This window comes from Vulpes lagopus, chromosome 2, assembly GCF_018345385.1.
Source record: "Vulpes lagopus strain Blue_001 chromosome 2, ASM1834538v1, whole genome shotgun sequence".
In the NCBI taxonomy this organism is placed as follows: domain Eukaryota; kingdom Metazoa; phylum Chordata; class Mammalia; order Carnivora; family Canidae; genus Vulpes; species Vulpes lagopus.
Window position 1 is genome coordinate 156,573,161 of NC_054825.1, and position 27,597 is coordinate 156,600,757.

A 27,597-nucleotide genomic window follows, 5' to 3' on the forward strand; every position below is an offset into this window, starting at 1 on the left:
AAGGCAGGTAATCATTGTTACTGTTCCCATAAGACCAGGGTGTGGGCCACTGACAAGTCTTAGGTATTGGGAGGGGTGGACTTGAGAATAGAGGAAGTGAGGGATCGGAGGAGCCAAGCCAAGCGTGAAATTCAATGAAGTGGGGAGGAGACTGATGGGGAGATGGCTTAGGACATCAAGCCCAACTCAAGGGGTCATAAGAGCTCCAGGAGCTTCCATCCAAGATGCAGGAAAGGTTGCATGACTTGCTGAGTACCCACTTGGTGTTTTGAAGATGCCTTTGCTCCTGAATCCCATCGGCTTCCTAGACCTATCAGTCAGATGTTTGCATTTCACAGCTTTGTAGCCTGAGGCTGTTAACTACTCAAGGCACATTCAAGGAGGCCCTTCTGAGGGAAGATGTGGCTGAGGCCAGGGTGTACCAGACCACAGGAGAAAGGATGACTTGGGGGGGGGGGGGACGGGGCAGGGTAGTGGCTCAGAAGTCTGTAAGGAACTAAGAAGCCTGGCACATAAGACCTGCATCTAAGGGTCTTTGGGAGCAGGTCCAGCAAGTCTCTCGTCCTTGTAGGAGCTATGAGGTTCCAGAAATGAGCCTGGCACTGCTGGGAAGATGGGAGTGAGAGACAGCAATAGGTCTGTGGTCACTGTATATGGCACACGGCTGCCAAATCTTGCAGCTGGTGGGATAGAAGACTCACCAGGCTGGACTCCATATTTCTAGCCAATTGGTGACCCCACCACTAAATCCCCTGGCCTGGACCATAAACAACTCCTATCCAGACAGAGGCCCTGTTTGGGGACCCAGGCACACCACCCAGCCCAGACCTCCTTGGATACTCCTACACCTATGACTACCAAGGGGATAACAGGTATCCCAAATCCTCAGTGGGCCTCAGACTACACATCTACCCTTTGGTCTTTCAAAGAGACATGGGACAAAACAAGGTCCCTGTACATTTGGGAAACACACTGAAGGCATGTATGCATTGTGCTAAGATGAAAAAGGCATCAGACTGTTACTGTGCACGTTTGAAAATTTATATATGAAAACCTCTCTGGATTGTGTTCTTAAACCCTTCTGAACCATAATCTGGAGGCTGGAGGGGGGGCCAAGGCTGTGCACTTCCACACTGCTGTGCAAGGATTTACATAATATACGTCCATTCCAACTTCTACTTTTGGGTCTTCTCTTTTTTGTTCCCAAGAGTCCACTAACATCCCTGGGAGTAAAGCCTCAGGTCACGATGGAAGCTGGTCCACTGAGAGCCACAGGGAGAAACCTGGGCCCCATCCCACCCATCTGACTCAGTGTCCCAGCCATGTGGAGGTGACCCACGATGGGAGGGTGCACACACATGGCCTTAGGGAACGGCAAATCCCCTTTCCACTTGAGGCAAGAGAACAGGTGGACACCTGTCCACCAGACTCTGCAGAAACAAGTAGTCCCATCTGGTCTCCTCCAAACCTGTTATGATCACCTCTTCTCAGGGCAGTGGGGATATAAAGGCTCCTGTAAGGGAGCCTTTGGTAACAGAGGATGTGGCCAATCCTGAGGCTTGGATGAGAAACTGAATGGAAGAGCATGGCTAAAGAGCCATCATTCTTGATGTTGGTCTCCCTCTCCTCAACCCAGGGCCCTCTACCTCTGCTTGCTCCACCGACTGTGGGAGTTCTAGGTGCAGGTAGCCAGGCCTGGCACCACCCAGCTCTCACACTGGCAGACTAGAGCATGGATGCCAGAGCACGGGGGCAGAGTGCTGAGCTCAGGATGCTGAGCCTATGGCCAGGAGCCATGTCCTGGCTCTGCTGTGTGCAACTCACATCCCCTCTCTCTGCCTCAGTTTCCTCATCGGAGAAATGGGGTACCAACCACAGCAGCCACCTCAGGGGTGGCAATGGGCACATGTTGGCCCTTATCAAGATCCTGCCTATCACGGTCCTGCAGATACCCTCGGTAGGCCTGAATCTCTCTCCCTCCCTCCTTCCCTCCCTTTCTCTCCCTCCCATTCTTTTCCGGAGGTGGAAGCTGAGACTTAGAGCCCAAAACCAACACCAGACAGCACATGACGTCCTACCCCCTGGGTCTGCTCACAGGAGGCCTTGGATGAAGTGAGGTCTTGAAGGAACATCCTGAGGGTCAGCATGGCAGTCACTGGTGTACAGACGTGGGAACCTTCTAGGACCACCTCCCCAGCACTCCAGCCCTCCTCCTCCTCACCTGAGTACCCACGTCATAATAGGCATGAAACAGCACTCTGCCAGGTCTCTGCCCTACCAAAGTCCCAGCATCCACACAGCCCCCTGATAATTCTGCAGCCTGACCGTTGGGATGACCTGTGGCTGAAATGGCAAACATCATCACCATGTGCAGATGGAACCACAGTACACGGCCATGTCTTCCCCAAAATGTGGATGTGTGGGCGACACAGGTGTTTAGACAACCAGCTGTGAACTCAGGCTTCAGCAGGCTTTGAAACTGTGGCTGGACCTGAAGTGGGAGTGGGCCCAGCTTCCCTCCCCAGTGAACCCTCTGATGATGCTCCCAAAGAAGGCCTGGCCTGGGGGCACAGGCCTGTCCCACGCCGCGGTTTCCGCACAGGTTTCTCTCCTGTGTGGATCCTCTGGTGGTGGAAGAGGGCTGGGCGCTCTCGGAAGGCACGGCCGCAATGTGTGCATACAAAGGGCTTCTCACCCGTGTGGATGCGTCGGTGGCTGAGCAACACTGCACCCTTGGCAAAAGCCTTCCCACAGTCCCCACAGCGGAAGGGCCGCTCACCCGTGTGCAGTAGCTGATGCTGCGTGAGGTTAGAGCTGTGACTGAAGGCACGGCCACATTCTGCACAGGCAAAGGGCTTTTCGCCTGTGTGCACACGCTGGTGCTTGAAGAGTGAGGAACCCTGGCTGAAGGCAGCACCGCAAAGAGCACAGGTATAAGGCTTCTCACCCGTGTGAGTGCGCTCATGCTGGATCAGGTGTGAGTTGCGGCAGAAGCGGCGGCCACACTGGGCACATGCGTAGGGCCGCCCACCTGCGTGGATTTTGCGGTGCTGGCTGAGGTTGGACCCATGGCTGAAGGCCTTGCCACACTCGCTGCAGCGGAAAGACTTCTCAGCTGTGTGTATGCGCTGGTGTCTCACCAGGGAGGAGCTATGCCTGAAGGCCTTGCCACAGGCTGGGCATGCATAGGGTGTCTCACCACTGTGGATGCGCTGGTGCTGCGTCAGGTGTGATGTCTGGCTAAAGGCCTTGCCACACTGAGCACATTCATATGGCCGCTCCCCAGTGTGGGTGCGCAGGTGCTTGAGCAGGTCGGAGCTCTTCACGAACACTTTGTTGCATGCCCTGCATTCGAAGGGCTTCTCCCCTGAAAGGAGGCCAGTGCCTGTGTGGAGGGCCTTGCCCAGCTGATGCCAGGTCGGGGGCTCCTGGCCAGCAGGGAGTCCATGAGGCTTGTGGCTAGCTGTACCCTTACCACCTTGCCCAGAGGTGAGACCAGCCTCAAATTCTGGAATTTTGGGGAAGGCTCTCCCAGGGGCCTCCCGCCCATATGGCTTCTGACCCCCACATGCCCTCAGCTGCTTGCCTGGCACGGGGCGGTTCATAAGGGCCTTCTCCCTGGGTGATCTGTCTTCAGCCATCCTCAGTGGAGAGGTCAGTCTGAGGCTGACACTGGCCTCCCCACTGCCAGGACCCAGCAGGAGCCGTTCCCAATAGATTACAGACACCCCTGTGGGTTTTTTCTCCTGAGAACGGGAGATGCCCTGCCAGTCCTCCAGGCTTTTCCCACGATCACACATGCCAGTGAAGGGAAGGACCCTTGTAGGCGCTGGATGGGAGCCATCATGGAGGGCCCCTGGCAGCGCTGCTTCTCCAGGAACCACCCTGTCGTATGCCAGATGACGGGAACCTGAAGGCACAGAAATGGTGGATCCTGGGTCATCCTGGCCAGAGGGGATGGTTGGGGCATGCCTAGTGGTCAGGCAAAGGAATGCTGAGGACTGGGTGGTGTGCAAGCTGGGGAGAAAAGCCGTGGCCAGATACCAGCGTATGTACTTCACTTCTGTCCCAGGGGACTCCTCAAGCCTGCTTTTGTTCCTTACACAAATAGCTACCTGATGCTATAGGCCCTACCCTCAAACCCTGTTCCTGCCTGTGCCCCCCCCCGCCCCCCCCCCCACTGCCTCTCCCATAGTGTGGCCAGTGCCATGAGTGTGGGTCACAGACTGTCCTGGTAAAGGCTGTGGCCCACTGCCTGGCATGGGGTACCCTGGGATCTCCCTCCCGCTTGATGGGCAAGCCAAGGCCAGAGTCTCCAGGAGCGGCTGATGGTATAAGGAGGACGGGAGGGAGTCAGGCAGGAGGTGGGAGATGAGAGCCTCCAGGAAGGCAGGGAAAGGGGACAGAAGCGTGGCGGCAGATGGGCCCAAGCTCACTCCCTCTGAGTCCCCACTCACCAGGGCTGGCCTTCCTCTGAGCATTCCTGGCTGGCATCACAACTGTCCCACTGAGAACCCAGGGCTCCTCGCCACGCTCAAGCTGCATGACTACCCGGGGTCGTGACGCAGAGAGCCCTGTAAGAAAAGACAAGCAAGTGAGGGGCTAGGCTCAGCTCAGGACAACCTACCGCCCAACAGATGGCAGAAGTCAGGGCTTTATGGGGTATAGATGGTGTCATCTGTGCAACCAAGAAAACCACACCACATGGCAAGACTCACAGGAAGAGTTCAATGGTCCCTGTGAGGAGAACCGTGTTGGCAGCACCAGATGAAAGGGGCCGAGCCTGGACACAGAGGCGCCACAGCGGCACAGGGACACTCAGCCAGCTGGTATGAGGCTGCTCATAGGCCAACAGGAGATAAGGGGTTAGTGCTGGCAACAACAGAGCTTCCCATGGAAAACCCAGGGCCTTACCCAGTGAAGCCACAAGTGCGAAGTTCTCTAGCATCACGTGGCAGTACAAGGCCCTCTGGGCTGCATCCAGGAGCTCCCATTCCTCCTGGGAGAAGTACACGGCCACATCCTCAAAGGCCATCAGGCTCTACAACAGTGGGCGGGGGGGATGGACACGATCTAAGCTATGGCTGATGACGACCCAGGACCCACCTCCCTGTCCCAAGGGCTATCTTTCCCAATATCCCTCAGAGGCTTACCTTGCTCCCCCTTACCCTCCTCTCCCCAGGCTCTGCAACTCTGCAGATGCAACTTCCCTCCTCTTTCCTAAACCCTACCTGTCTAGGCCATAGATGCCTTCTCGGCCTCCTGACTGGCCACTTACACAAGGCAGGCAGAGCTAGCTCTCGGCCTTCAGATGGCTACCACCCCAAAGGCAGGCCCAGGTGCACACTCATGCTCCAGCCTTTGCACAGACTGACCTCCCCAGACATACCCTTAACTGTTCCTGGAATTAGCAATTGTACAAGTCCCAGCTATGGACCCTGCAGGACATGCCCATGCTCGCAGGGATGCCCCCTTCTGCTGAACTTGCCTGACATCCCAAGACTGCTCCTTCAGCATGAACGACTGGCCGGCTGATCCCCTCCAGTCACTACAGGAGGGGCCCCAAGGATCTGGTGGGCACACAGGAAGCCGGTTCCACCCTCCCTCCAAACTATGGTCCCTCCCCCATTTCCTTGGCCTAAACCCTGCCTTCAGCCACCAGCCAAGCTCCACCCCCCATCCTCCACCAAGAGCCCCAGGGGCTACCAGCCTTTCTTCATCTCCCTGGAGTGCTACCCATCCCTGGCCGCATCCACGAGATTCCTTCCTAAGTTTGATTCCCAGGCCTTGCCTTGGCTCAGAATGTCAGGCCCCTATCCTTAGACATCTGCAATTCCCGGTCCACACCATACCTCCACCCTGGGACATCACAGACTCCCTGATCTTACTCCGCACCCTGCTTTCCCTTCAAATTCCTGTTCCTGTCTACAGCACCTCCGTTCCTCTGGGTGCTCAGGCCAAAAAACTTGGGACTGTGCTACACTAGGGCCACTGGCTCACACGCCACACCTGAGACCTCAGACCCACGGGAATCCAACCCCTTTCCCGTCTCCGCTGGCCCAGCGTGCCTGCAGCAGGTGCCGTCTTCGGCTACCCAGACTGTGGCAGTGCCTGCTCCGTGCACACGGCCACCCCCGCTCTGCGTCATTTCTCCGCCAAGGAAACGGTGGGATACTTTAAAAATCCTAACTTAAAGCACGTCCAGGCTCTGTTCGATTCCTCCCCGGGCCCCGACGCAACTCCTCAGCCTGCTATTTCTCTTCCTTGCTCACGTCTGGAAGCTCAGTTCCCGAAGCACCTAGGCTCAGTCTCCCCTCCCAGCTTTTGCACGCGTGGGACCCTCTGCTGGGAACTTCCGTCTACACCTCACTCCTTTGGCTGCCAGAAGTGGGGATCTCACACGTGCACGCTCCACTGGCCTGAGCCCCCGGGCCTAGGACGGACCGGGAGGGGAGACAAAACGTCCAAGTAAAGTCCCTCCCTTAGTCGAGGTGCCTCCAGGAGGGAGCAGGCGGTTGGTGGTCTTACGTTTCTTCTACTCACCTGTGCGGGCTCTGTCAGCGCCGCGGTCGCCATCAGAACCCTTGCTTGAGGACGCGCAGAAAGCGACGCACAACGCGACGTCCCGGCTCCAGGTCTCAGTCTTCCCGTCGTTCGAGGGCACAGACGCCCAGGACGCCGCCGCCCCTGCCGCCCGGGGGTCGGAGAACACGTGACTCTGGGCACCGCCCCACAGCCTTGCGGGGCGTCCCAGGCTACACCCGGAGAAACCCAGGCTCGGGGGACGCGACCGTCGCCCACGATCACGGCGTGCGCGTTGCGGCCCTCCGCTCGCGCCTTCCTCGCAGCCCTCGCCTTGGGTCTCCAAGCCTCTGGAAAACCGACCCGGGCCGGTCGCGCCTCAGTCCCCGACACCGGTGTGGCCCCACGCCCGGCAGCAAAGTGACAGCCCCCGGACGCCGGAAGTCCAGCCTCCGCAAGCCGTCATTGGCCCCATGAGCGCTGCGGACGCACGCGCGGCGCCTTCTGGGAAGCGTAGTTTCCGCCGGCTCGGCGGCCAGTCCCGCGGTACCCTTGCCCACGCCTCTGGCGACCGTCAGGCATCTCCGCGCAGCGCTCTGGGACATGGGTTCCCGCAGGCACGACCCTGCTTCCGTGGGCCCACGCGCGTGAGGTGGGGAGTCGTCCGGCTGGGGGGCCTGCGCTCGGGGTTCTGGGATCCCGGCGTGCACCCAAGCGGCCGCCGACACTAAATGCTGGACGCGCAGAAGCGGAAACTGCTGAGGTCCCGGGAGGCGACCCCAGCCTGGGGCTTTAAGGACAAAGCCCAGTGTCGTTGCGGGCGGGGTGTGTGCGTGTGCGAGGGTTGGCGCTTTGGCACCGAGCCTGGCAGTGCCCACCCCAGCGCTGCCTCTGGAGGCCTGGGCTCGGGTTTGGCCTCTCTGTGTCCTGTGAAGGGTTAATATCACTTTTGCAGCCTCTACCCCAAGGGCTGCAAGCCCCCAGCCTAAATTTTTCTTGAGTTTGAATTGTTCTCTGAGACGTCCCTAAGCCATCTGTTTACCTTACTAAACTGGACCGCTCAGAATGTATTTTCCCAGACTTGCTTGTCTTTGGGTCGTCTGGGTGTTGTTGGCACATCACGATATTGATTCCTCGGTGTCTTTTCCTCGGGACCAACCTGAGTGTCTGTCACACCTAAAAACAAAAGGAAAGGCAGTCTCTGCACACGAGTGACTGCTGGCAGAGAAGAAGAGGTTTTCCCTCTGTTGCTCCACTGGGACGATTTGGTTTTTTTCAGGGTCGGTAATCTGCATGCATAAGGTGGTACAGTCATGTTACCCACCGCATGTTACCCACTGTTTTAAGGAAATATGGAATTAATGTGTGTCAAGTTCGTTCATTATTCCTGCCTCCTTCTATATGCATCTATCTCCGCTATAGATGCTCGCTTTGAAAGAGTTTAAGAAAATCTAACATATTAAACTCGTGACTTATTCAGAAGCTTAGAGGCATTAACATTTCAAGCACTGTTTGAATGTTTGGAGACATTTAATTTCTTTAAAACTTCGTGTTTTAAAATTATCCCTATAACGTGTAATTAGTTAGACTAGAAGGATCTTGATTGCCTACTATTTAGAGAAATGCTAATTGTTTGGTAAACTCACAATTTAATGAATTGGAAATGAAATAAAAATGGCAACAAGTCGTCCTCTGTACACAGAGTAGCTCCATATCCCTGATTCAGATCTCACCCTGAACAAGATTGCACTGCCAGGTGGCTCGCGGTGGGGGGTTGTGGGGGGCATGGGGAGGGTGTTGTCTGGGGCCGGTGGTGGGGCCCTAGCTAACCTGGTTGGACTTCTGTGAACCCCTGTGTCCTCATCTGTGAAACAGTAATAAGCATTTGCATTGTGCTGAATTGTGCTGAGCATCCATTCTTTCCTTGGCTGGGTTGAGCCTGCTGATGAGCCAGTTGAAGGCACTCTTCATTACTACTAGTGTTTTCTATCTCTAGCCTTAACTTTTGATCTTACCTTAGAGTTTCCATCTCTCTGCTTACATTATCCATCTATTCCTGCATTTTGTCTACTTTTTTTCCACTAGGACCCTTAACATCTTAATCAGTTATTTTACATCCTGTGTGATACTCCCAACTTCTGTGTCCTATCTGGTTGTCATTCTGATGATTGTTTTGTGTGTGCTCAGCGTGTTTTTCCTTGCCTTTTGATATGCCTTGTCATTTGTTGTTGAAAGTGAGAATTATGTTTGGTAACAGGAACAAAAGTAAACAGGAGGTTTGGTAATATGGATCAAAGTAGGACTGTACTTAATGTTTGTTGTAACTATGGGTGCTAGAGGCTTCAAATTCCTCTAGTGGTCTAGTTTTTGTCTGTTCTGTAGACTTTGTGCTCTGGTAAGTGTTCTTCTCCAGAGAGAGTCCGTGTCTTGCATCTCTTTTAGTTGTAATCCTCTGTTACACTGGAATTCCACTGATGTGTAAAGGGTGAGAGGGGAAGGATCATACTAAATCTTCCAATGAATCCCAATCTTTAGTAGCACTGTGTCTGAGGAGCATATCTCCACCACCGTAGTTTCTTTCTTTCATTTTTTCTTCCTTGACCCCAACTGCCTTCCCTGGCTACAGCATTCTCAAAGTATTTGCTAGAAGCCCTGGCCCCTGCTGATTATGATCTCTCTCACTTAGGTGAGAGAAGAAGGCTAGAGGGACCTGTAGTGGGAGCAATGTCCTTCACCCAGCTGGAGATGGCTCTAGCAGCTTTATTCCTGGTAGTATATGTCTTTGTAGGGAAAATATGAAATCTCATATTTCATGAGATAGTTATCTTTCTGGTCATATGGAATCTTGTCTCATGTAATGGGAGCAATGTCCTTCACCCAGCTGGAGATGGCTCTAGCAGCTTTATTCCTGGTAGTATATATCTTTGTAGGGAAAAGGCTCTGGGTATATTTCATGATGGTTATCTTTCTGGTCATATAACACCTGCTCTTCCCCTGCTCCATGCTAACAGCTGAAAAAACAGAGACATGCCAGTTAACTGAGTGCATATTGGACACAGCCAGGATGGAGTCCATGGGGTCACTGCCCAGGGGACAGGAATTAGGTTTGACAGCCCAGACTGGGAGACTCTGCGCAGGTACAAGTACAAAGTGACATGATAGGTCCCTTGCTCACTTATCTGTCTGGGAAGTTTGGTACAGCCTTAGCCTCTGGTGGCAGAGGAGCACCATGTTGGGCAGCAGGTCTTGGTCTTTGGAAAGAACAAATGAATGTCATCAAATAGCATGTTAACAAGGCATTTCAAGGACATGTGACCAAGTGAGGACACAATAAGGGGACACTGGTGTTGGGGGACCTGAGAGAAAGAGATGAGGGATGAGGGGAAAGGGTGAGATATGAGGTCACAGCAAGGGGCTGGGAATCAGAAGAGACCAGCAGAGTGGGAGGATGTTCTGCAATGTCTAGTGTTTAAAAAGACACAACAAACCCAAAGGGAGTAATTTACTTCCATCAAGACAGCAAACCAAGACACAGTTGAACCAAAGTACCTAAGTAATACAATGTGTGTAGGTTCCTTAGTGTATATGCAAGCTCCCTGTCTCCACACCCTAATACACTGAATAAAAAGCCTGCTGGGCGCCTGGGTGGCTAAGCTTCTGACTCTTGATCTTGGCTCAGGTCATGATCTCAGGGTCTTGGGATCAAGTTCTGTGTCGGGCTCCATGCTCAGCAGGAGTCTGCTTGTCCTTCTCTCTGCTCCTCTCCCAGCTTGTGTTCTCTCTCTCAAAAAAAACAAAACAAAACAAAAAACAAAACAAAACAAAACAAAAAAACCTTCCTGTACTAACCCTACCGGTACACAGTGCCCTGGTTCCTTACTTATTTAGTAACAAGTAATTAAAAAGTTCTTTAACACTTCCTTGGGTTGTGTTCAATTTAATGCACGCTAAGCAGTGAATCCCTTGAGTTCGGTTACACTTTGACAAGGTAGCATACTTGTGTACAAACAGTCCAAGTGGGATCTTTTTTGAAATACAGGCAAGCCTCTTAGCATGGGATGCATTCTTACAGGCCTCACCATCCACAGTTAGGGACATGCAAGAATTATTCCCTCCTAACTTTGTGAAGAGAAAGGTCTACACTGTTTCGGAGTGGCAGAATCAATTGAGATGTTCTGTATCTGGTGTTTCCAAGCATGTGATTTCCACATGCTTCAAACTTGCATAAAATATATGCACATGTCCAGCTGGATGCAGAATGCAATATGGAGGGGGGCTACCGGGGGTGGCTCATTCAGTTAAGCATCTGACTTCCACCCAGGTCATGGGTGGAAGTATGGAGCCCCAAGTTGGGCTCTCCTCCCCGTTCAATGGGGAGTCTGCTCTTCCCTTTCCCTCTTCCTCTGTCCCTCCCCTGTTCATGCTCCCTCTCTCTCTCAAATATATATATGCAAGTTGGAGGAAGAGGAGTCAGCTTAGGCCCAGGGTAGGTCAGTCTCACCTAAGTTTGCAGGTGGGTTCCTCTGACCATAACCTGTGTGATAATGGGCCCCGATGTCCCCTGTCTGTGATTTAAGTTTCTTCACATCTAAAATACTGGACTAAGAATGCACAACTCCAGGTTGTTGGGAGTATTCACATTCAGCTCCTGTCCCGGGCAGCCTTGCATTAATGTTGGGCACCTCTGTGACTTGTGGAAATCACCACACCTGTCTTGGGCCACATCCCTAACAGTGTTATAGCCTTCTGTACCTGGGAGTCAGAAAGTGCCTCTAGCCACCAGCATCCTCTCACACTCCATCCTAGTTCAGAGGGTTCCATTCTTGACTGCTGCAGGAATCATAACCTCATTTGCTCCTACCTTTCATCTCTCAGGGCAGCTGGCTGCTGGATTGGGAGGTGATTTGGAAGCTGGCACTGCTGGCCATACCCAGGTGTCCAGCCTGGTCATAGGAATAGGGAGAGGGATTAGCCCAAGCCCCTAGACCAAATTACCTGGCACCAGGGTACTTCTGGTATAACTGCATGGCAATACGAACATGATACATGGAGCTTTCTAATAGCAAAACTAAAACAATGTATCAATGAGTGTCATTTTTCCTATTCAAGGGAAACAAGAGTGTGAGTATCTAGTACCTCATAAAAAATGTAGCATCTTTCAAGCTGCATTTTTGGGGGGGCCCAGAGAAATCAATGACCTTTTTCATGGTCCATTTTGTTTTAGATAGTGTTAGTAGCTTTTCACATATTCACTCATTTATACCTAAGGACTCCTGTGAGGTGGGTACAGTTGTTGCTGATGTGTACCTTTCCCAGGACCCCTCTGGAGCAATAGTGTGTCTGGATACCAGCTTGCTCTGGGATTCTTGTCCTGTAATGCTGCCCTCTTCCACTTATGATCCATCAGGATAAAATAGTTATGTCACTGGCCAGCTAGGGTGAGTTTGAGGGTCTTTGGAAGGAGAGGGATCTTTAAGCACATGACTAGTATTTTGATTGCTAAGCCAGCCTCTTCACTGACACAGAATCACCACAGCCCCGGGGATCCCTGGGTGGCTCAGTGGTTTAGCGCCTGCCTTCGGCCCAAGGTTTGATCCTGGAGTCCTAGGATCAAGTCCCACATTGGGGTCCCTGCGTGGAGGCTGCTTTTCTCCCCTACCTCTGTGTGTGTGTGTGTGTGTGTGTGTGTGATGAATAAATAAATAAAATATAAAACAAAAAAAAAAGTAAAGCAGGCAAAGTTTTAGTAATATATACATTCCAAGGAAGAAGCAAGGCAGTCAAGAGAGACAATGGCCCCAGATACTATAGTGTGTGGGCTTATAACAATTTTTTTCTTTTGGTGATTCCTAGGGTCATATCATTTGAGTGACAGGCCTGGATTATATAATAATTAGCCAACTAAACATGTCTTTTCCCATGATACATTCAAAATGCCTACATAGGGATGCCTAGGTGGCTCTCTCTCTCTCTCTCTCTCTCTCTCTCTCTCTCTCTCTCTTAAATAAATAAATAAATAAAATCTTAAAACAACAATAACAAGAAAACAAACAAAAAAACCAAAATACCTGCACCTTAGGAAACCTCAACATTATTTGTATTTTAGAGACACAGGTCAGATAAGGACAAGCAGCTACTTTCTACACAAGTGCAACCAGCACACACACACAAAAAAAAACACTTAACTCTTCATCTGCTGGGATGCTGTAACCAGAAACTGATGGTTAGATAGGTGGAATAGGGTGATCCCTGGGCAGGCCTGAGTTGGGGTGGGGCTCTTGATCAGGACATCTAAAGTCTGTCCTCCTGTTGCTCATGCCTAGATTGTGCCTAACAGGAGCTGTGTATTTCCTCTGCTTGAATTGTCAGGAAGTATTGGAGTTTTCCTTCTGGTCACCAAGGATGCTATATTTAGACTCAGAGTGAGGTATAACCCACTTGCACTGTGCTAGTAGTCCCTGCTGAGTATACTGAGGGACTTGAATGCATTTTCCTTCACCAGGAGGAATTTATAATCACACAACTTCATCTTTGCGAAATAGAAGATTTTGCCTTGACTGAATATTGAATTCCGTAGTTCAGTTTGGACTGGTGCAGCTAGCCTCTTAAGCTGTGGCATACCCTCAATGTCTTTGAGGTTCAACATATGCCTGTCCTACAGCTCAGCAATTCTTTTAGGGATATATCCATAGGAAATAAAAGCACAAGACCACAAAAATCCTGGTACATAACGGGGGCCTGGCTGACTCAGTCAGTAGAGCATGTGAGTCTTGAACTCGGGATCTACTCCCTACATTGGGTGTAGAGATTACTTTAGAATCTTTTTAAAAAATCTTTAAAATATCCTGGTACATGAGTGTTCATAACACCTTTATTCATAACAGCTAGAAGTTGGAAACAACTCTGATGGGTAAAACCAGTGGGTGGAATAAACATGTAGTATCATTTCCTACAATGAGGTACTATTCCATAATAAATTAAGTAATGGTATAGGTTACAACATCAATGAATCTCCCAAAATTATGGTGAGCAAAAGAACACACACACAAAAGGTCCATTTGGGATAAATTATTCCATTTATATAATATGTTAGAAAAGACAAAACTAACCTATAGTGGCAGAAAGCAAGTCCTTACTAGTTGTCTGACACATGGGTTGGAGATGACTGAGGGAGAAGTACACAAAGTGAACTTTAGATGTGGTGAGAATGTTCAATATTTAAGTATGTCATTACATAGGTGTATACATTTGTAAAACTCACTGACCCATACACTTAAAAGAGCATTTTGGGGCATCTGGCTGGCTTAGTCGGTAGAGCATCTGACTCTTGATCTCTGGATCATGAGTTTGAGCTTGATGTTGGGTTAGAGATTACTTCAAAAAATTAGAAGGAAAAAAAATTAGAAGCATTTGGGGCATCTGGATGGCCCAGTCCATTAAGCGTCTGACTCTTAATTTTAGCTCAGGTCATGATCTCACTGTTGTGAGATCAAGCCGTGTGTGTCAGGCTCCATCGTCAGTGGGAAGTCTGCTAGAGATTCTCTCTCTTCCTCTCCCTTTGCCCGTCTGTATTGCATGAATAGAGGTTTCTGTGATTTTTTCCTGCGTAACGAACCACCTCAATCTGCACATATGCAGGCAGGTTAAAGAATGTTGTTTATGAGTAATGTTGTGTGCTGCATGAATAACTAGTTAGTTGACATTAGCTGGCCTCTAGGTCAGAATTGGCCCCTCTATTCCAGATGCCAAGAGCTATAAATTTTACCTTGTATCTCCTCTGACTCTAGGCTGGGTGGGCCCCCCAGAATGGAATCCAGCAGACAGGTATATATGGTCTAGGCTCCTTGAAGATGTAAAGACATGATAACATAGAAATACACCCCACTCCAAAGTGCATGTAGGCAAACATGTTTAATTTCAGTACTCATCATTTTGCCCTATAAATATGACCTTTATGGGGATGGTCAGTTGGAAGTCTCACCTGAGGGGAGGATGCTCCACCCAGGCCTCTTAGTGGGGGCTCCAGCCTGGCTATCTCCACAGGACTTCCTTAGCTAATGAAGTTGAATATTGTAAGTACTCAATTTGATGTAACTTTGTCTTATTCTCCTTTACTGCTTACTATTGCCCTCGTCTATGCATAGATTTCCCTTTTCTTCTTTCTTTCTATTAGATTTTTATAATATTAATAAAGTACTTTTGCCTTTTCAAACTGAGAGTATGGCTGCCATGAATCTTTTTAGAACACTCCCCCCAATACTAAATCTTTTTTAAAAATTAAAAATTAGGCTTTTTTGCAACAGGTTTGCCACCAGAACACAGGTGTCGTGAAAACCACTGCTAACCCTAAACCAAAATGGGAAAGGAAAAGACTCACATCAACATCGTCGTCATTGGACACGTAGATTCGGGCAAGTCTACCACTACTGGCCATCTGATCTACAAATGTGGTGGGATCTACAAAAGAACTATCGAAAAATTTGAGAAGGAGGCTGCTGAGATGGGAAAAGGCTCCTTCAAGTATGCCTGGGTCTTGGATAAACTGAAAGCTGAACGTGAACGTGGTATCACCATTGATATCTCCCTGTGGAAATTCGAGACCAGCAAGTATTATGTGACCATCATTGATGCCCCAGGACACAGAGAGTTTATCAAAAACATGATTACAGGCAAATCTCAGCTGACTGTGCTGTCCTGATTGTTGCTGCTGGTGTTAGTAAATGTGAAGCAGATATCTCCAAGAATGGGCAGACCCGTGAGCATGCCCTTCTGGCTTACACACTGGGTGTAAAACAGCTAATTGTTGGTGTTAACAAAATGGATTCCACTGAACCACCCTATAGCCAGAAGAGATACGAGGAAATCGTTAAGTCAGCACCTACATTAAGAAAATTGGCTACAACCCCGACACAGTAGCATTTGTGCCAATTTCTGGTTGGAATGGTGACAACATGCTGGAGCCAAGTGCTAACATGCCTTGGTTCAAGGGATGGAAAGTCACCCGTGAAGATGGGAATGCCAGCAGGACCACGCTGCTTGCAATCCTGGATTGCATTCTGCCACCAACTCGTCCAACTGATAAGCCCTTGCATCTGCCTCTCCAAGACGTCTACAAAATTGGTAGTATTGGTACTGTCCCAGTGGGACGAGTGGAGACTGGTGTTCTTAAGCCTGGCATGGTGGTCACCTTTGCTCTGGTCAGTGTTACAACTGAAGTAAAGTCTGTTGAAATGCACCATGAAGCTTTGAGTGAGGCTCTTTGTGGGGACAATGTGGGCTTCAATGTCAAGAACGTATCTGTCAAAGATGTTTGTCATGACAATGTGGCTGGTGACAGCAAAAATGACCCACCAATGGAAGCAGCTGGCTTCACAGCTCAGGTGATTATCCTGAACCATCCAGGCCAAATCAGTGCTGGATATGCACCTGTGCTGGATTGTCACACAGCTCACATTGCTTGCAAGTTTGCTGAGCTGAAGGAAAAGATAGATCCTTGTTCTGGAAAGAAGCTGGAAGATGGTCCCAAGTTCTTGAAATCTGGGGATGCTGCCATTGTTGATATGGTTCCTGGCAAACCTATATGTGTTGAGAGCTTCTCTGACTATCCTCCTCTGGGCCGTTTTGCTGTTCGTGACATGAGACAGACGGTTGCTATGGGTGTCATCAAAGCAGTGGACAAGAAGGCAGCTGGAGCTGGTAAAGTCACCAAGTCTGCCCAGAAAGCTCAGAAGGCTAAATGAATATTATCCCCAATACCCGCCACCCCAGTCTTAATCAGTGGTGGAAGAATGGTCTCAGAACTGTTTGTGTCAATTGGCCATTTAAGTTTAATAGTAAAAGACTGGTTAATGATAACAATGCATTGTAAAAACTTCAGAAGGAAAGGAGAATGTTTTGTGGACCATTTGTGTTTTGGTGTTTTGTTTTGTTTTGTTTTGTTTTTTGTGCGTGTGTGGCAGTTTTAAGTTATTAGTTTTTAAAATCAGTACTTTTTAATGGAAACAACTTGACCAAAAATCTGTCACAGATTTTTGAGACCCATTAAAACAAAAGTTTAATGAGAAAAAAATTTAAAAATTAGAAGAATTGTATTTATTTATATATTTTTAAAATTTTTATTTATTTGAAAGAGAGCAAGAGAGAGGGCAAAGGGAGAGGGAGAAGCAGTCTCTCCACTGAGCAGAAAGCCCAATGCGGGGCTTGATCCCAGAACCCCAAGATCATGACCTGAGCCGAAGGCAGATGCTTAACCAACTGAGCCACCCAGGTACCCCAGGAGAATTTTATCATATGTAAATTAACGTGTTTACATAAATGACGTCAGCATTTATAAAATCAGGAGATTCTACATAAAACCCATACCTCTGTCTTTTCTTCAACATCAGAATACTCAGCAACTGTCTGTTGATCCATTTCTGTCTGTATACATTGGGAGGGCCAGTCCAGTACCAGCAAGAGCTAGAATGCAATGATGGCTATTAGTGCTAGCAAGTCTGGCCAGGTGCATGCTCTCAGGCCATTAGTTACTGCCTTCGTGATGGCCGCTGAGCAGAAGACAGAGGGAGACAATGGGAATTTCAGTTATTCCCTCCTTCCCTCTCTCCCTCCTTCTTTCCTTCCTTCCTTCTTTCCTTCTTTCCTTCCTTCCTTCCTTCCTTCCTTCCTTCCTTCCTTCCTTCCTTCCTTCCTTCCTTCCTTCCTCACTTCCTCCCTCTCTCCTTTCCTTCCTTCAAGTAGGCTCTATGCCCAACATAGGGCCTGAACTGACAACCCCAATATCAAGAGTCACATGCTCTACTGACTGAGCCAGCCAGGTGGCCCAATTATTTCATCTTTATATACATAGGTCTATAGATCCTGGAAGCTTTGCACACCCCATGCAGCATGACAATGGAGCAGGTGAGTCCCTTTTTTTTTTTTTTAATTTTTATTTATTTATGATAGTCACAGAGAGAGAGAGAGAGAGGCAGAGACACAGGCAGAGGGAAAAGCAGGCTCCATGCACCGGGAGCCTGATATGGGATTCGATCCCGGGTCTCCAGGATCGCGCCCTGGGCCAAAGGCAGGCGCCAAACCGCTGCGCCACCCAGGGATCCCAGGTGAGTCCCTTTAAACAGACTGTGTCCCCTCTGTGAGGGGACTGTGAGGGTGTTTTTCAGGCACCCTCAACTCTGTAATTTCATGGTGCTTCTTTAAACATGTATATCATCCACTTGACTTACACCTGCACATAGGAGTCCAGCCTCCCAGGGCCATGCCACAAAAGTCAGCTTCATCTCAAGACTTCTGGGAAAATGGGGTATGTTCTAACAACAAGGAACCTACTTGTTTCTCATTTCTGACAACGGAGGATATCAGATCAACCATCCCCTTTCTCACAAAGAGCTCAAGGTTCTTAAGTCACTCTGACCTGACCACAAATTTTTGCTTGTAGTGCTCTTCATACATGAGGCCTTAGGGTAGTAATACAGTAATGTCACAACTAGACAGAGGCATGCATTGCAATCCCCAGTTGCCCCTGAGGCAGATGTTGGAGGAGGGGCCCAACAATACTTGCTCATTTTTATGCTGCCATGATTAAGATCTCAATATCTCAATCTCCTCTTGATAAATAAAGCAATGTAGATTTATTTTATTTTTATTATTTAGATTTTATTTGTTTATTCATTAGAGACAGAGAGAGGCAGAGATATAGGCAGAGGGAGAAGCAGACTCCCTGCAGGGAGCCTGATCAGGGAGCCAGGACCCCGGAATCATGTCCTGAGCCAAAGGCAGATGCTCAACCACTGAGCCACCCAGGTGCCTCTGGAGATTTATTTTATTTTTTAAGTAATCTCTACATCCAATGTGGAGCTTGAACTCACAACTCCTAGATCAAGAGTTGTATGCTCTACCAACTGAGCCAGCCAGGTGCCCCAGAGATGGAGATTTAAAATGATTTTTTAAAGTAATGCATTTATTATCAGAGTCAAGAGTAGTCCAAGAAAGCTGGTTTGGGGGTGCCTGGCTGGCTCAGTCAGTTAAGTGACCAATTCTTTTTTTAAAAAAAAGATCATATTTATTTATTTATTTATTTATTTATTTATTTATTATCATATTTATTTATTAATGAGAGACACACAGAGAGAGAGAGAGAGAGAGAGAGAGAGAGGCAGAAACACAGGCAGAGGGAGAAGCAGGCTCCACACATGGAACCTGACATGGGACTCGATCCCAGGTCTCCAGGATCATGCCCTGGGCTGAAGGCGGCGTTAAACTGCTGAGCCACCGGGCTGCCCTAAGTGACTAATTCTTGATCTCAACTCAGGTCTTGATCTCAGGGTCAAGTTCAAGTCCCAGATTGGCTCCACACTCAGCATGGAATCTACTTAAAAAGGAAAGAAAGAGCAGCCTGGGTGGCTCAGTGGTTTAGCACAGCCTTCAGCCCAGGGTGTGATCCTGGAGACCTGGGATCAAGTCCCACCTCGGGCTCCCAGCATGGAGCCTGCTTCTCCCTCTGCCTGTGTCTCTGCCTCCCTCTCTCTCTCTCATAAATAAATAAAATCTTTTAAAAATAAAAGTAAAAAGGAAAGAAAGAAAGAGAAAGCAAGCAACCTGGTTGAATGTTACTTCAGGGACTCATTAAATTCATCATGAAACAAAAAGCTGACATCTATGAAGAAAGGAAACTTTCCCCAGAATCCCTCCAGAGACTCCTCAGGTCTCCTTGGCCAGAATTGGCATGGGTCCATGCCTAACACAGTCATGGATGATAGATATGAAACCCCAAACCAGCTCAGGACAAGTGAGATTCCCTCCAGGGGAACTCAGTCGTAGACTTTCCTGAGCAACACAGGCATGACTGCAGCACAATTCCAGGTGTCACAGACAGCAGAAGGCAGAGTGCTGCTTGTTCAGATCCCACCAGGTCACAGACAAAATATAGCTCAGACAGCAGAGGCTTTCCTGCTCTAAAGAGGAAAAGAGTCACTCCATTTCTGACAGTTGGCTGCTGATTTCTTTCTAAACCTCACCCTCCATTTCTCTTTTGGCTCCATATGTGGACAGGTTGACAGGCAACTTTGTGCATCTCCTTCTCCTTTGGCACCAGTGAGAACTTTAAATGTTACAAATCTCCAGCCTCCATGCAATAATTTTTCCACAGTTCCTTCCTGTAGGCAACAAGACCTGATCTACTCCACCTGACTCACTGCTCTGCCTAGTCAACCTAGACCTGCTGGTGACTGTCCAGGTCTCCCCAGGAGTTCGGTGTATGAGTAAGCGTTCTCTTAAATTCTCTTGGTGTATATATCATCAGCTTCTGAACCAAATTTTGGTGTGTGGGGGTCTATCTCACTTATGTGGGCTGACCACAAAACACCCACACATAGATCACTTCCTCAGGGGGAGTGTTCTGGTGCATAAGGTTTAACTATTGCTGGAGGTTACCTCATGAAGGCTGCTCATGCTGGGCTTATCCTCTGTGATTCCTTTCAACCTGAAGGAAGCCACAGTAACAAGCCATCCTCTTCTAGATTCACTACACTCATGTGACTTTCTCCCATGCAGAGACTGGAGCTGAACACATGTGCCATTTGGGCTGAAAATTTTCTGATGCTGACTGTACTCCTAAAAGCTTTATCAGGTGTGAACTTTGGTGTTTATTTTTTTAAAGATTTATTTATTTATTCATGAGAGAGAGAGGCAGACATAGGCAGAGAGAGAAGCAGGGTCCCTTGCAGGGAGCCCGGTGTGGGACTTGATCCCTGGATCCGGGATCATGCCCTGAGCCAAAGGCAGATGCTCAACCACTAAGCCACCCAGGTGTCCCTGAACTTTGGTGTATAGTGAAATGAAATCTGTAGCTAAAGGCTTTCCCACCCTCGCTGCACTTGCAAGAACTTCCTCTCATGTGAGCTTTCTCATGGTGAATACAGGTTGAGAGCTGGCTAAGTTTTCCCACATTTAGTGCACTTATTGTAACATCTTTCCCCAGCATGAACTCTATCATGAACAAAGTAGGCACTCTGGCTCAAGGCTTTGCCACATTTGGTACACTCATAAGCCTTTCATGTCTACACTTTGTGGTGTGGGACTATGTGGAATTGATGGCTGAAGGCTTTCCCACATTTGCCAGATTCACATGGCCTTTCTTTGGTGTAAACAATCTGGTGCTGAACAAGAGCTCGGGGTTCACTAAAGGCTCCACCACAATGGCTGCACTCATAGGGCACTTCTCCAGTGTGAACCTTCTGTTACTTCATAAGGTTAGACTTGTGGCCAAAGGCTTTCCCACATTTGCTACACTCATAGAGCTTTTCACCAGTGTGGATCTTCTGGTGCTTATTTAGAGTATAACTTTGGCAGAAAGCTTTTCCGCACTCCATGCACTTGTAAGGCCTTTCCCCAGAATGAATTTTCTGATACTTTTTCAGTTTACATTGTGGAGGCCGAGAAAATTAAGGCCATTCCACCTCAAGTTCAGCGTTAGCACAAGTAAAGCCATCTCAGGCCCCTGTGAATAAGAGCTGAACTTTACCCTACTTAAGTTACAGGAAAAACCTCAGAATGCCCTTGAAAGCCCCATATCAGAATGAGAACAGAGTTTAACGCCCCTGAAAGCCCCATATTAGAATGAGAACAGAGCTCAATGCCCATAGCAGAAAATATCGGAATGAAAAGAGAGCTTAAGAAATTCCTTCACCCCTTCTGGAAATCTCCTAGAACAGCCCAAAAACCCCAGCTGTGACTTACCTCGGGGTCCAAGTCCCTGCTCCGCTGTGTCCTGTGTCGGGTATACTTGGACCCAAGCTTGAGCTTGCTAATAAACCCTTCGGTGCTTGCATTGCTGTCGGCTCCTTGGTGGTTTCTTGGATTCGAAATCTTGGGCACAACAACATGTGTGGCTGAAGGCCTTCCTACTCTCCTGACACATATAGGATGATTCTCTAGTGTGATTTTTTTTTTAAGATTTTTAAAATGTATTTATTCATGAGAGAGAGAGAGAGAGAGAGAGAGAGAGAGAAAGGCAGAGACACGGGCAGAGGGAGAAGCAGGCTCCACGCAAGGAGCCCGATGTGGGACTCGATCCCCGGACCCCAGGATCATGCCCTAGGCCGAAGGCAGGGGCTAAACCACTGAGTCACCCAGGGATCCCCTCTAGTGTGAATTTTTTGGTGATCAATAAGCATTGATTTCTCCTTGCAGACATTTCTATTTGTTGGGCATCTATATAATCTCTCTTTAGGGTGAGTAGGTGGCTAAGGAGGGTAGACCTCTTCAGGAAGCCTGTCCCTGAGCTGCTGCATTTGAAGGGCTTCCCTGCAGTATGGACTTTGGGAACTGCCCAATATTGGGGCTGGGTGGGAAGGCATTCCTGAGCTTGGTGCTGCTCCCTCATGGCTTCCTATCACTGTGGGTAGCTGGGTGTTATGTCATGGCTGTCTAGGACATTCTTGCACATGCACAGTTTTTCTGGAGTATGCGCTCACCACAGGTGACAGGTTTCTCTCCATACTGAAGTCAACTATTTCAGTTGAACATTTAAGGGGAACCAGAATTCTCTCTAGTATTCTCCACACGTGTGTAGTTTCTGCCCAGGGTCTGTTCCCATGCTTCTCTGGGGACAAAGTTTCTGAAGACTTAACCACCTGGGTTATAGGGGTGGACCTTCTGGCTAGAAGGACCAGCACTGGGAGACCTGTTGTGCCCAAGATTGCGAATCCGAGGAACCACCAAGGAGCCGACACTGATGCAAACACATGAGGGTTTATTTACAAGCTCGAGCTTGGGTCCAAGTATACCTGACACAGCAGAGCGGGGACTTGGACCCTGAGGTGGGTTTCAGCTGAGTTTTATGGGCTGGTCTAGGGGACCTCCAGAAGGGGTGGAGGAATTTCTCAAGTTCTGTTTACATTCTGAAATGGGGCTCTCAAGGGCATTGAGCTCTGTTCTCATTCTAATATGGGGCTTCCTGCCACTGGCTTGGGCTCTGTTTTCATTCTAATATAGGGCTTTCTAAGGAGTTAAACTGTAAGCTATTTTTTTTTCCTGTAACTGACGTAATGTAAATTTCAGCTCTTATTCACAGGGGCCTGGGATGGCTGTACTTGTGCTAATGCTGAACTTAAAGTGGAATGGCCTTAATTTTTCTCGGCCTCCACAGACCAGACCTGCGATATGATTTTTATAGAAACATCTTATTCCAACAGTACCTCCTTATCTTCCCTTCTACATCAATTACCTGAAAATAGGGAAATGACCTTTCTATATGTCATGGTAAGTGGGTGGGGATGGATCCATCATTAAATGGTATCTAATAAGCTAAGAGCTGATTCCCTGGGTTCATAAGAAACTAAGGGAGGCAGGATCGGGCAGGGGTGGGGGATGGCAAGACCTGTTGGTACAGTGTCTACCCACACCAGCGCAAAATATCTCATCAGGGTCAAAGATTCAGTGTGGCTGCTGCTCACCCTCTGCAAACATGATGCCGTAGGGGTGCTGGGACAGGCAAATCCTGTGCAGAAAGAATCCAGACATAGACGTAACATCCAGCCATCTCTTAGGATTAGGCTTCCAAGGATTATTTACCAATAAACGAACATCTAAACATAACAGCTAAACAGAAGCTAGCACTAGGGGACCCAGCATGGCGAGAGTAGTTACCAGATAAAACTTGAGGTCAGAGAGGTAGGAACTAGACATCAGAAAGAGAAGGCAAGAGGAAGGAATTTTCAAAAAGATGTAAAGAAAGTTGGACTGAGGTTGAGACAATGACTTTGGTAACAGGATAGTGATATCATACAGGACCATGGCTAGGCACAATCCAACTTAGACCAGGCCTTAGCCCATACCCAAATTTCACTCAGCAAGGCCCAGCCTCTACCGGGATTATCTTGTCATGGCCAGAATTGCATCTTTTCAGCTAGACACCCATGACTACTTGTCATGCTCTGTCAAAATGACCTTGTGAGATGGAGTGGCCACAAGTCCTATGGAGGACAGGGCAGGTAAGGCACCTGCCCTGACTACGTGACCTTTCTGCAAAAGTCAAGAAGCTAGTTTCATCTTAATCATTAATGAGGAGGGAGGAGGAATGATGTCACAAAATGAAACTTTGAGAGAGGTTTTTCAGGAATAGCCAGGGGCTTCCCCTAGCCCTTCAATCTATCCCTTGCAAGCAATGACAACAGGACCCTCAGAGACTGGCAGTGGCAGGTTTTTTTTTCCCCCCCGCAGGACCAACTTTTATTTTTATTTTTTTTAAGGACAAACTTTTAAAAGTAAAATGAATGAAACACGTGAGATCAAGATACAAAGACAGAAATCCAACGTAGAAAAAGAGACCTGGAAAAAAAAATAAATAAATAAAAATAAAAAAAAAAAAAAAAAAAAGAAAAAGAGACCTGGGATCCCTGGGTGGCGCAGCGGTTTGGGACCTGCCTTTGGCCCAGGGCACGATCCTGGATCGAATCCCACGTCGGGCTCCCGGTGCATGGAGCCTGCTTCTCCCTCTGCCTGTGTCTCTGCCTCTCTCTCTCTCTCTGTGACTATCATAAATAAATAAATAAATAAATAAATAAATAAATAAATAAATAAAAAGAAAAAGAGACCTTGGTGGGAACAGCTGATGAGAAACACTGGAGACATTTCACAGATGCACCAGAAGCTCACATTGTAAACAGGATTAAGCTGTTGTTGATTTCCCCCCCATAACATCAGGGTTTCATTTTGCTCAGCCTGAGGTCTCGCTCGATTTCAAACTGCCTGTGGTCCACTCGGTCTAGAAAAGCCTTCCTTTCAATGTACCCTTCCTTCCCTCGATTGTGGATGGCTAGTTCTTCACCAATGCCCTCCTCCTCCTTGAAGCTCTCCCAGTCCAATTTGGATTTCTCTAGGGTGCTCATCTTCTGCTTCTTGGCTCCAATTTTCCCCAAAAGGCTGCTCATGCCACTTGATCTTTTTAACCCAGACCCAGCAGGGAGTGATGGCAGAGGTGCAGGGACAGTAGCCTGTGGCTTTTCTTTCTCATTTTGCTTGAAGAAAGATTTGGCTTCTTTAGATGTAGCATCCACTTCCTTAGTCACCCTGACTTCTTCACCAGCAAAATCAAACACCTTGGTGATTTTAACTTTTTCAGTCTCTTTCGGTTTCTCAAGCTCTTCTGCTCTGACCAACAATTTACTCGAACTCGTCTCTTCAGGCTTCTCTCCTCTTTTAACCTGTGTATTTGGGGGCACTTTTGGTTTTGGTCCAACATCATTGAGGAAGCTGGCCCACAGTTCATCCTCCTTCTTCTTCCTTGCATCCTCTGACCCAATGCCTTTTTCCTGCTCTGCAGCTGCATCTTCCTCCTCACTGCTATTGCCCTCTGATTCTTCGTTGGCATCCTCCTCTTCCTCTTCTTCTAATGAGAAGCCACCTTGTTTTCTCTTCCTGGCCGGAATGCTCTGAGCCTTTCTTTTTTTCCCTTTGGCTTTCTGTGTCTGCTCTTCACCATCCACTTCATCTTCCTTCACTAATTCATTTACATCATCTTCACTATACTCTCCACCCGACAGCACGTAGTCTTCGTCCTCCTCCGAGGTGGAGAAGTCTTCAGAGTCGAATTCCTCCATGTCGCTGCCGCGCGGGGCGGGCGGAACCACACGACCTCAGCAGCTGCCCCAAATGGCAAAGCTCTAGGGAGAGACCATAAGCTGCAGTGCAGGTGGCGGCGGCCGGCAGTGGCAGTTTTAAGGAAGTATCTGCTGGAGAAAGAAAGCAGAATCCATGGCACAGAGAGACCATGGATTATGGAGCCAACCCCATGGATACAAAATGTGTATGCTCTACTTCCTGGTGGTTCCCTGGACCTTCCACACAGTGTGACCTATGACAATAGCTCAAACTTTCCCTAGAACCTCAACACAAAGCCTTTGTCCCCACTGTTCATGACAGACTCATCAGTTTGTGACAGTAGATTGAATCATCATTCTATACCAGCATGCCTATAAGGCTTGCAGTCCCACTGTGGAGCCTCAGCAGTGTGCAGAACCTCTCTGGACCCTTCCCTGTCGCATCCTCTCACATTTTTTTCCTCCTCAGGACCACCACCTCCTAAGTCTGACCCAGGGCTACACCTCTGGTCTAGGGCATCATTACACGCCTGGACTATTGCTGAAGCTCCTCTCAGGCTGCCCTGCTTTTGCTCTTGCCCCTATGTTCACACAACAGCCAAAGAAACCATCTAAAGAAAGCCTATACTGCAGCCAGAATTCTCCTATCAAGCTCTCTTTCCTCACCAGATGTGGTAAGTATTTGAGGTTCCCTGATGGCTCCTGGCTTAAGCTCACCAAGTCTCTGCATGTCTCTGTCTCTAACCATGAAAAACCCTTAAAAAAAATTTTTTTTTAATTTATTCATGAGACAAAGATAGAGAGAGAGGCAGAGACAGATAGAGGGAGAAGCAGTGTCCGTGGAGGGAGCCCGACTGAAAAACCCTTTCAAGGGTTTTCCCTCCCTCTCTTTTATGGCAGCATAATGACCAGTAACCTGGGACACAAAAGCACAAAACGAGAGTGACTCCTATCATCTCAGACAAGAAAATGGAAACGGCAGGAATCACACGGCACACTCATCCACCAACGTCGGCGCTGCAGGACCTTGAGGTTAGAGGTACTGCCCGGCTTCTGTAAACAGGACCCTTCTTGCCAAAGACTTCCGATAGCGCTACTGTTCCCATGGTAACCCGGGGACCGAGAAGAGAACGCGGCGAGGGCACCCGTTGGGAATGGACCGCTGGAAAAAGACTTCAGCCCTCAGTTCCACCACGGCTGGTGGAGTCTGGACTGCGGGGAGCCAGCCTCTCCGAGCCTCCGTCTCCCACTCAGTAGGTGAGGCCCAAGGCGCCTTTTCTAGGAAGGTCGCGGGGTTGGAAGGGCTCTTGCGGAGGTCCCTGCGGACATCCTCCTGGGCGTCGGTTCCATTTCCGAGAAAACCGAGGCTGGAGGAGGAGGGGACCATAGCTCGCAGGCGCAAAGGGCGCAAAAAGGAGCTCTCCTCATCTTCTCCACTTCGAGCACCTCAAGCCCTGGATGCTGACCTCCTCTAGTTTCCAGAACACGTCCCCAACCGAAGGATCCAGGCCTTTGAATAGGAGCACAGCCAGTCAAAGGAAAACCTCGGGGCAACGCCGGAAGTTCGGCCCTGGCCCGGCGTGGTACGAATCGATATGCCCCGCACAGCGCAGCATCTTCTAGGTAGGGTAGTTCCCACTGTAAATCCTACTTCTAAGGGTCCAGCGGTTCCGTGTCATCAGGACAAAGACCTAGAGGCACGACGAGGGATGTCGGGAATTGGAGGCCTGGCGGGTAGGTTGAACCAAGGCATATCTGAGGCTCGTCAGCAGCGTTGTCAGAAAGGACCTGGCACGTAGGTCAGACTGGGTCCATTGCACCGGGTCCCTGTCTGAGGCAGCACTGGTGGACTTGGCATAGCATGGGTAAGGGAGGTCTCCCAAGCTTCCGCCTGACGGGATTCCAAGCCCCAGTGTCCTAAAGTGAAACTGAGGGCGTCCGACTTGGGGTCATCTTTTTCTCTCCAGATTGGGAGAGTGGGGAGTGTGCACCCCATTTTTAGTAGCCTTAGAATGAAGCATGGAAGTTGTTCCAGGCAGAGGGACCTGAATGTGCAAATGTTTGGAGGCCATCCAGAGATGAGGGCATTGGGGAAACTTGAAGTCCTTTACTTCTGGTGGGACCAGAAAGCTCCAGGGGACAAGGTTTCACGCTAGGCCTTTAACCTGAGGACCGTGTGAGCTGAGATCTGTGAATAGAGGAGGGACATGATCTAATTTGAGCAATATACTTTTAGTTTCCATGTGGAGATGTGATGGGGGGGCAGATGAAGGTGGAAGTAGGTGGGGACAAAGGAAGGAAACAACTGCAAACATGGAGATGGTGGCAGCCTGGACTTTTGCTGATGTGGCAAAAGATGTGGTAGAAGTAATCAGGTTCTGGATCTCTCCTGCAGGCAGACCAGCTGGATTTGCTGATGGATCAAAGAAAGGTGAGAAATAGAGGAGAGATCCAGAAGGACTCTAGGTTTTGTACCCAG

The 27,597-nt window shown here is 49.0% G+C and overlaps 2 protein-coding genes and 1 pseudogene across 2 annotated transcripts; 1 reads left to right on the forward strand and 2 right to left on the reverse strand.

Moving 5' to 3' along the window:
• Positions 1-1,020: 1,020 nt before the first annotated feature.
• Positions 1,021-6,950, reverse strand: LOC121484165 (zinc finger protein 324A-like). The gene is made up of 4 exons (XM_041743017.1): positions 6,544-6,950; positions 4,915-5,041; positions 4,458-4,574; positions 1,021-3,910 (listed from the first exon to the last, which is right to left on the reverse strand). Exons 1-4 carry the CDS (start codon positions 6,574-6,576, stop codon positions 2,457-2,459), a joined length of 1,731 nt encoding a protein of 576 aa, XP_041598951.1. The 5' UTR covers positions 6,577-6,950; the 3' UTR covers positions 1,021-2,456.
• A 7,913-nt stretch (positions 6,951-14,863) lies between these two features.
• LOC121484177 lies at positions 14,864-16,262 on the forward strand (annotated as a pseudogene).
• A 7,472-nt stretch (positions 16,263-23,734) lies between these two features.
• LOC121484183 (craniofacial development protein 1-like) lies at positions 23,735-25,193 on the reverse strand. The gene is made up of 2 exons (XM_041743040.1): positions 24,114-25,193; positions 23,735-23,847 (listed from the first exon to the last, which is right to left on the reverse strand). Exon 1 carries the CDS (start codon positions 25,116-25,118, stop codon positions 24,219-24,221), a length of 900 nt encoding a protein of 299 aa, XP_041598974.1. The 5' UTR covers positions 25,119-25,193; the 3' UTR covers positions 23,735-23,847; positions 24,114-24,218.
• Between the last annotated feature and the right edge of the window lie 2,404 nt (positions 25,194-27,597).

Coding starts and splice junctions, on each gene's coding strand:
- LOC121484183 (XM_041743040.1), bottom strand. CDS start 25,118: ATGGAGGAATTCGACTCTGAAGACTTCTCCACCTCGGAGGAGGACGAA.
- LOC121484165 (XM_041743017.1), bottom strand. CDS start 6,576: ATGGCGACCGCGGCGCTGACAGAGCCCGCACAG. Junction 5,042..6,543: donor CGCTGACAGAGCCCGCACAG/GTGAGTAGAAGA, acceptor CCACTGTTGTAG/AGCCTGATGGCCTTTGAGGA. Junction 4,575..4,914: donor CGCACTTGTGGCTTCACTGG/GTAAGGCCCTGG, acceptor CTTTTCTTACAG/GGCTCTCTGCGTCACGACCC.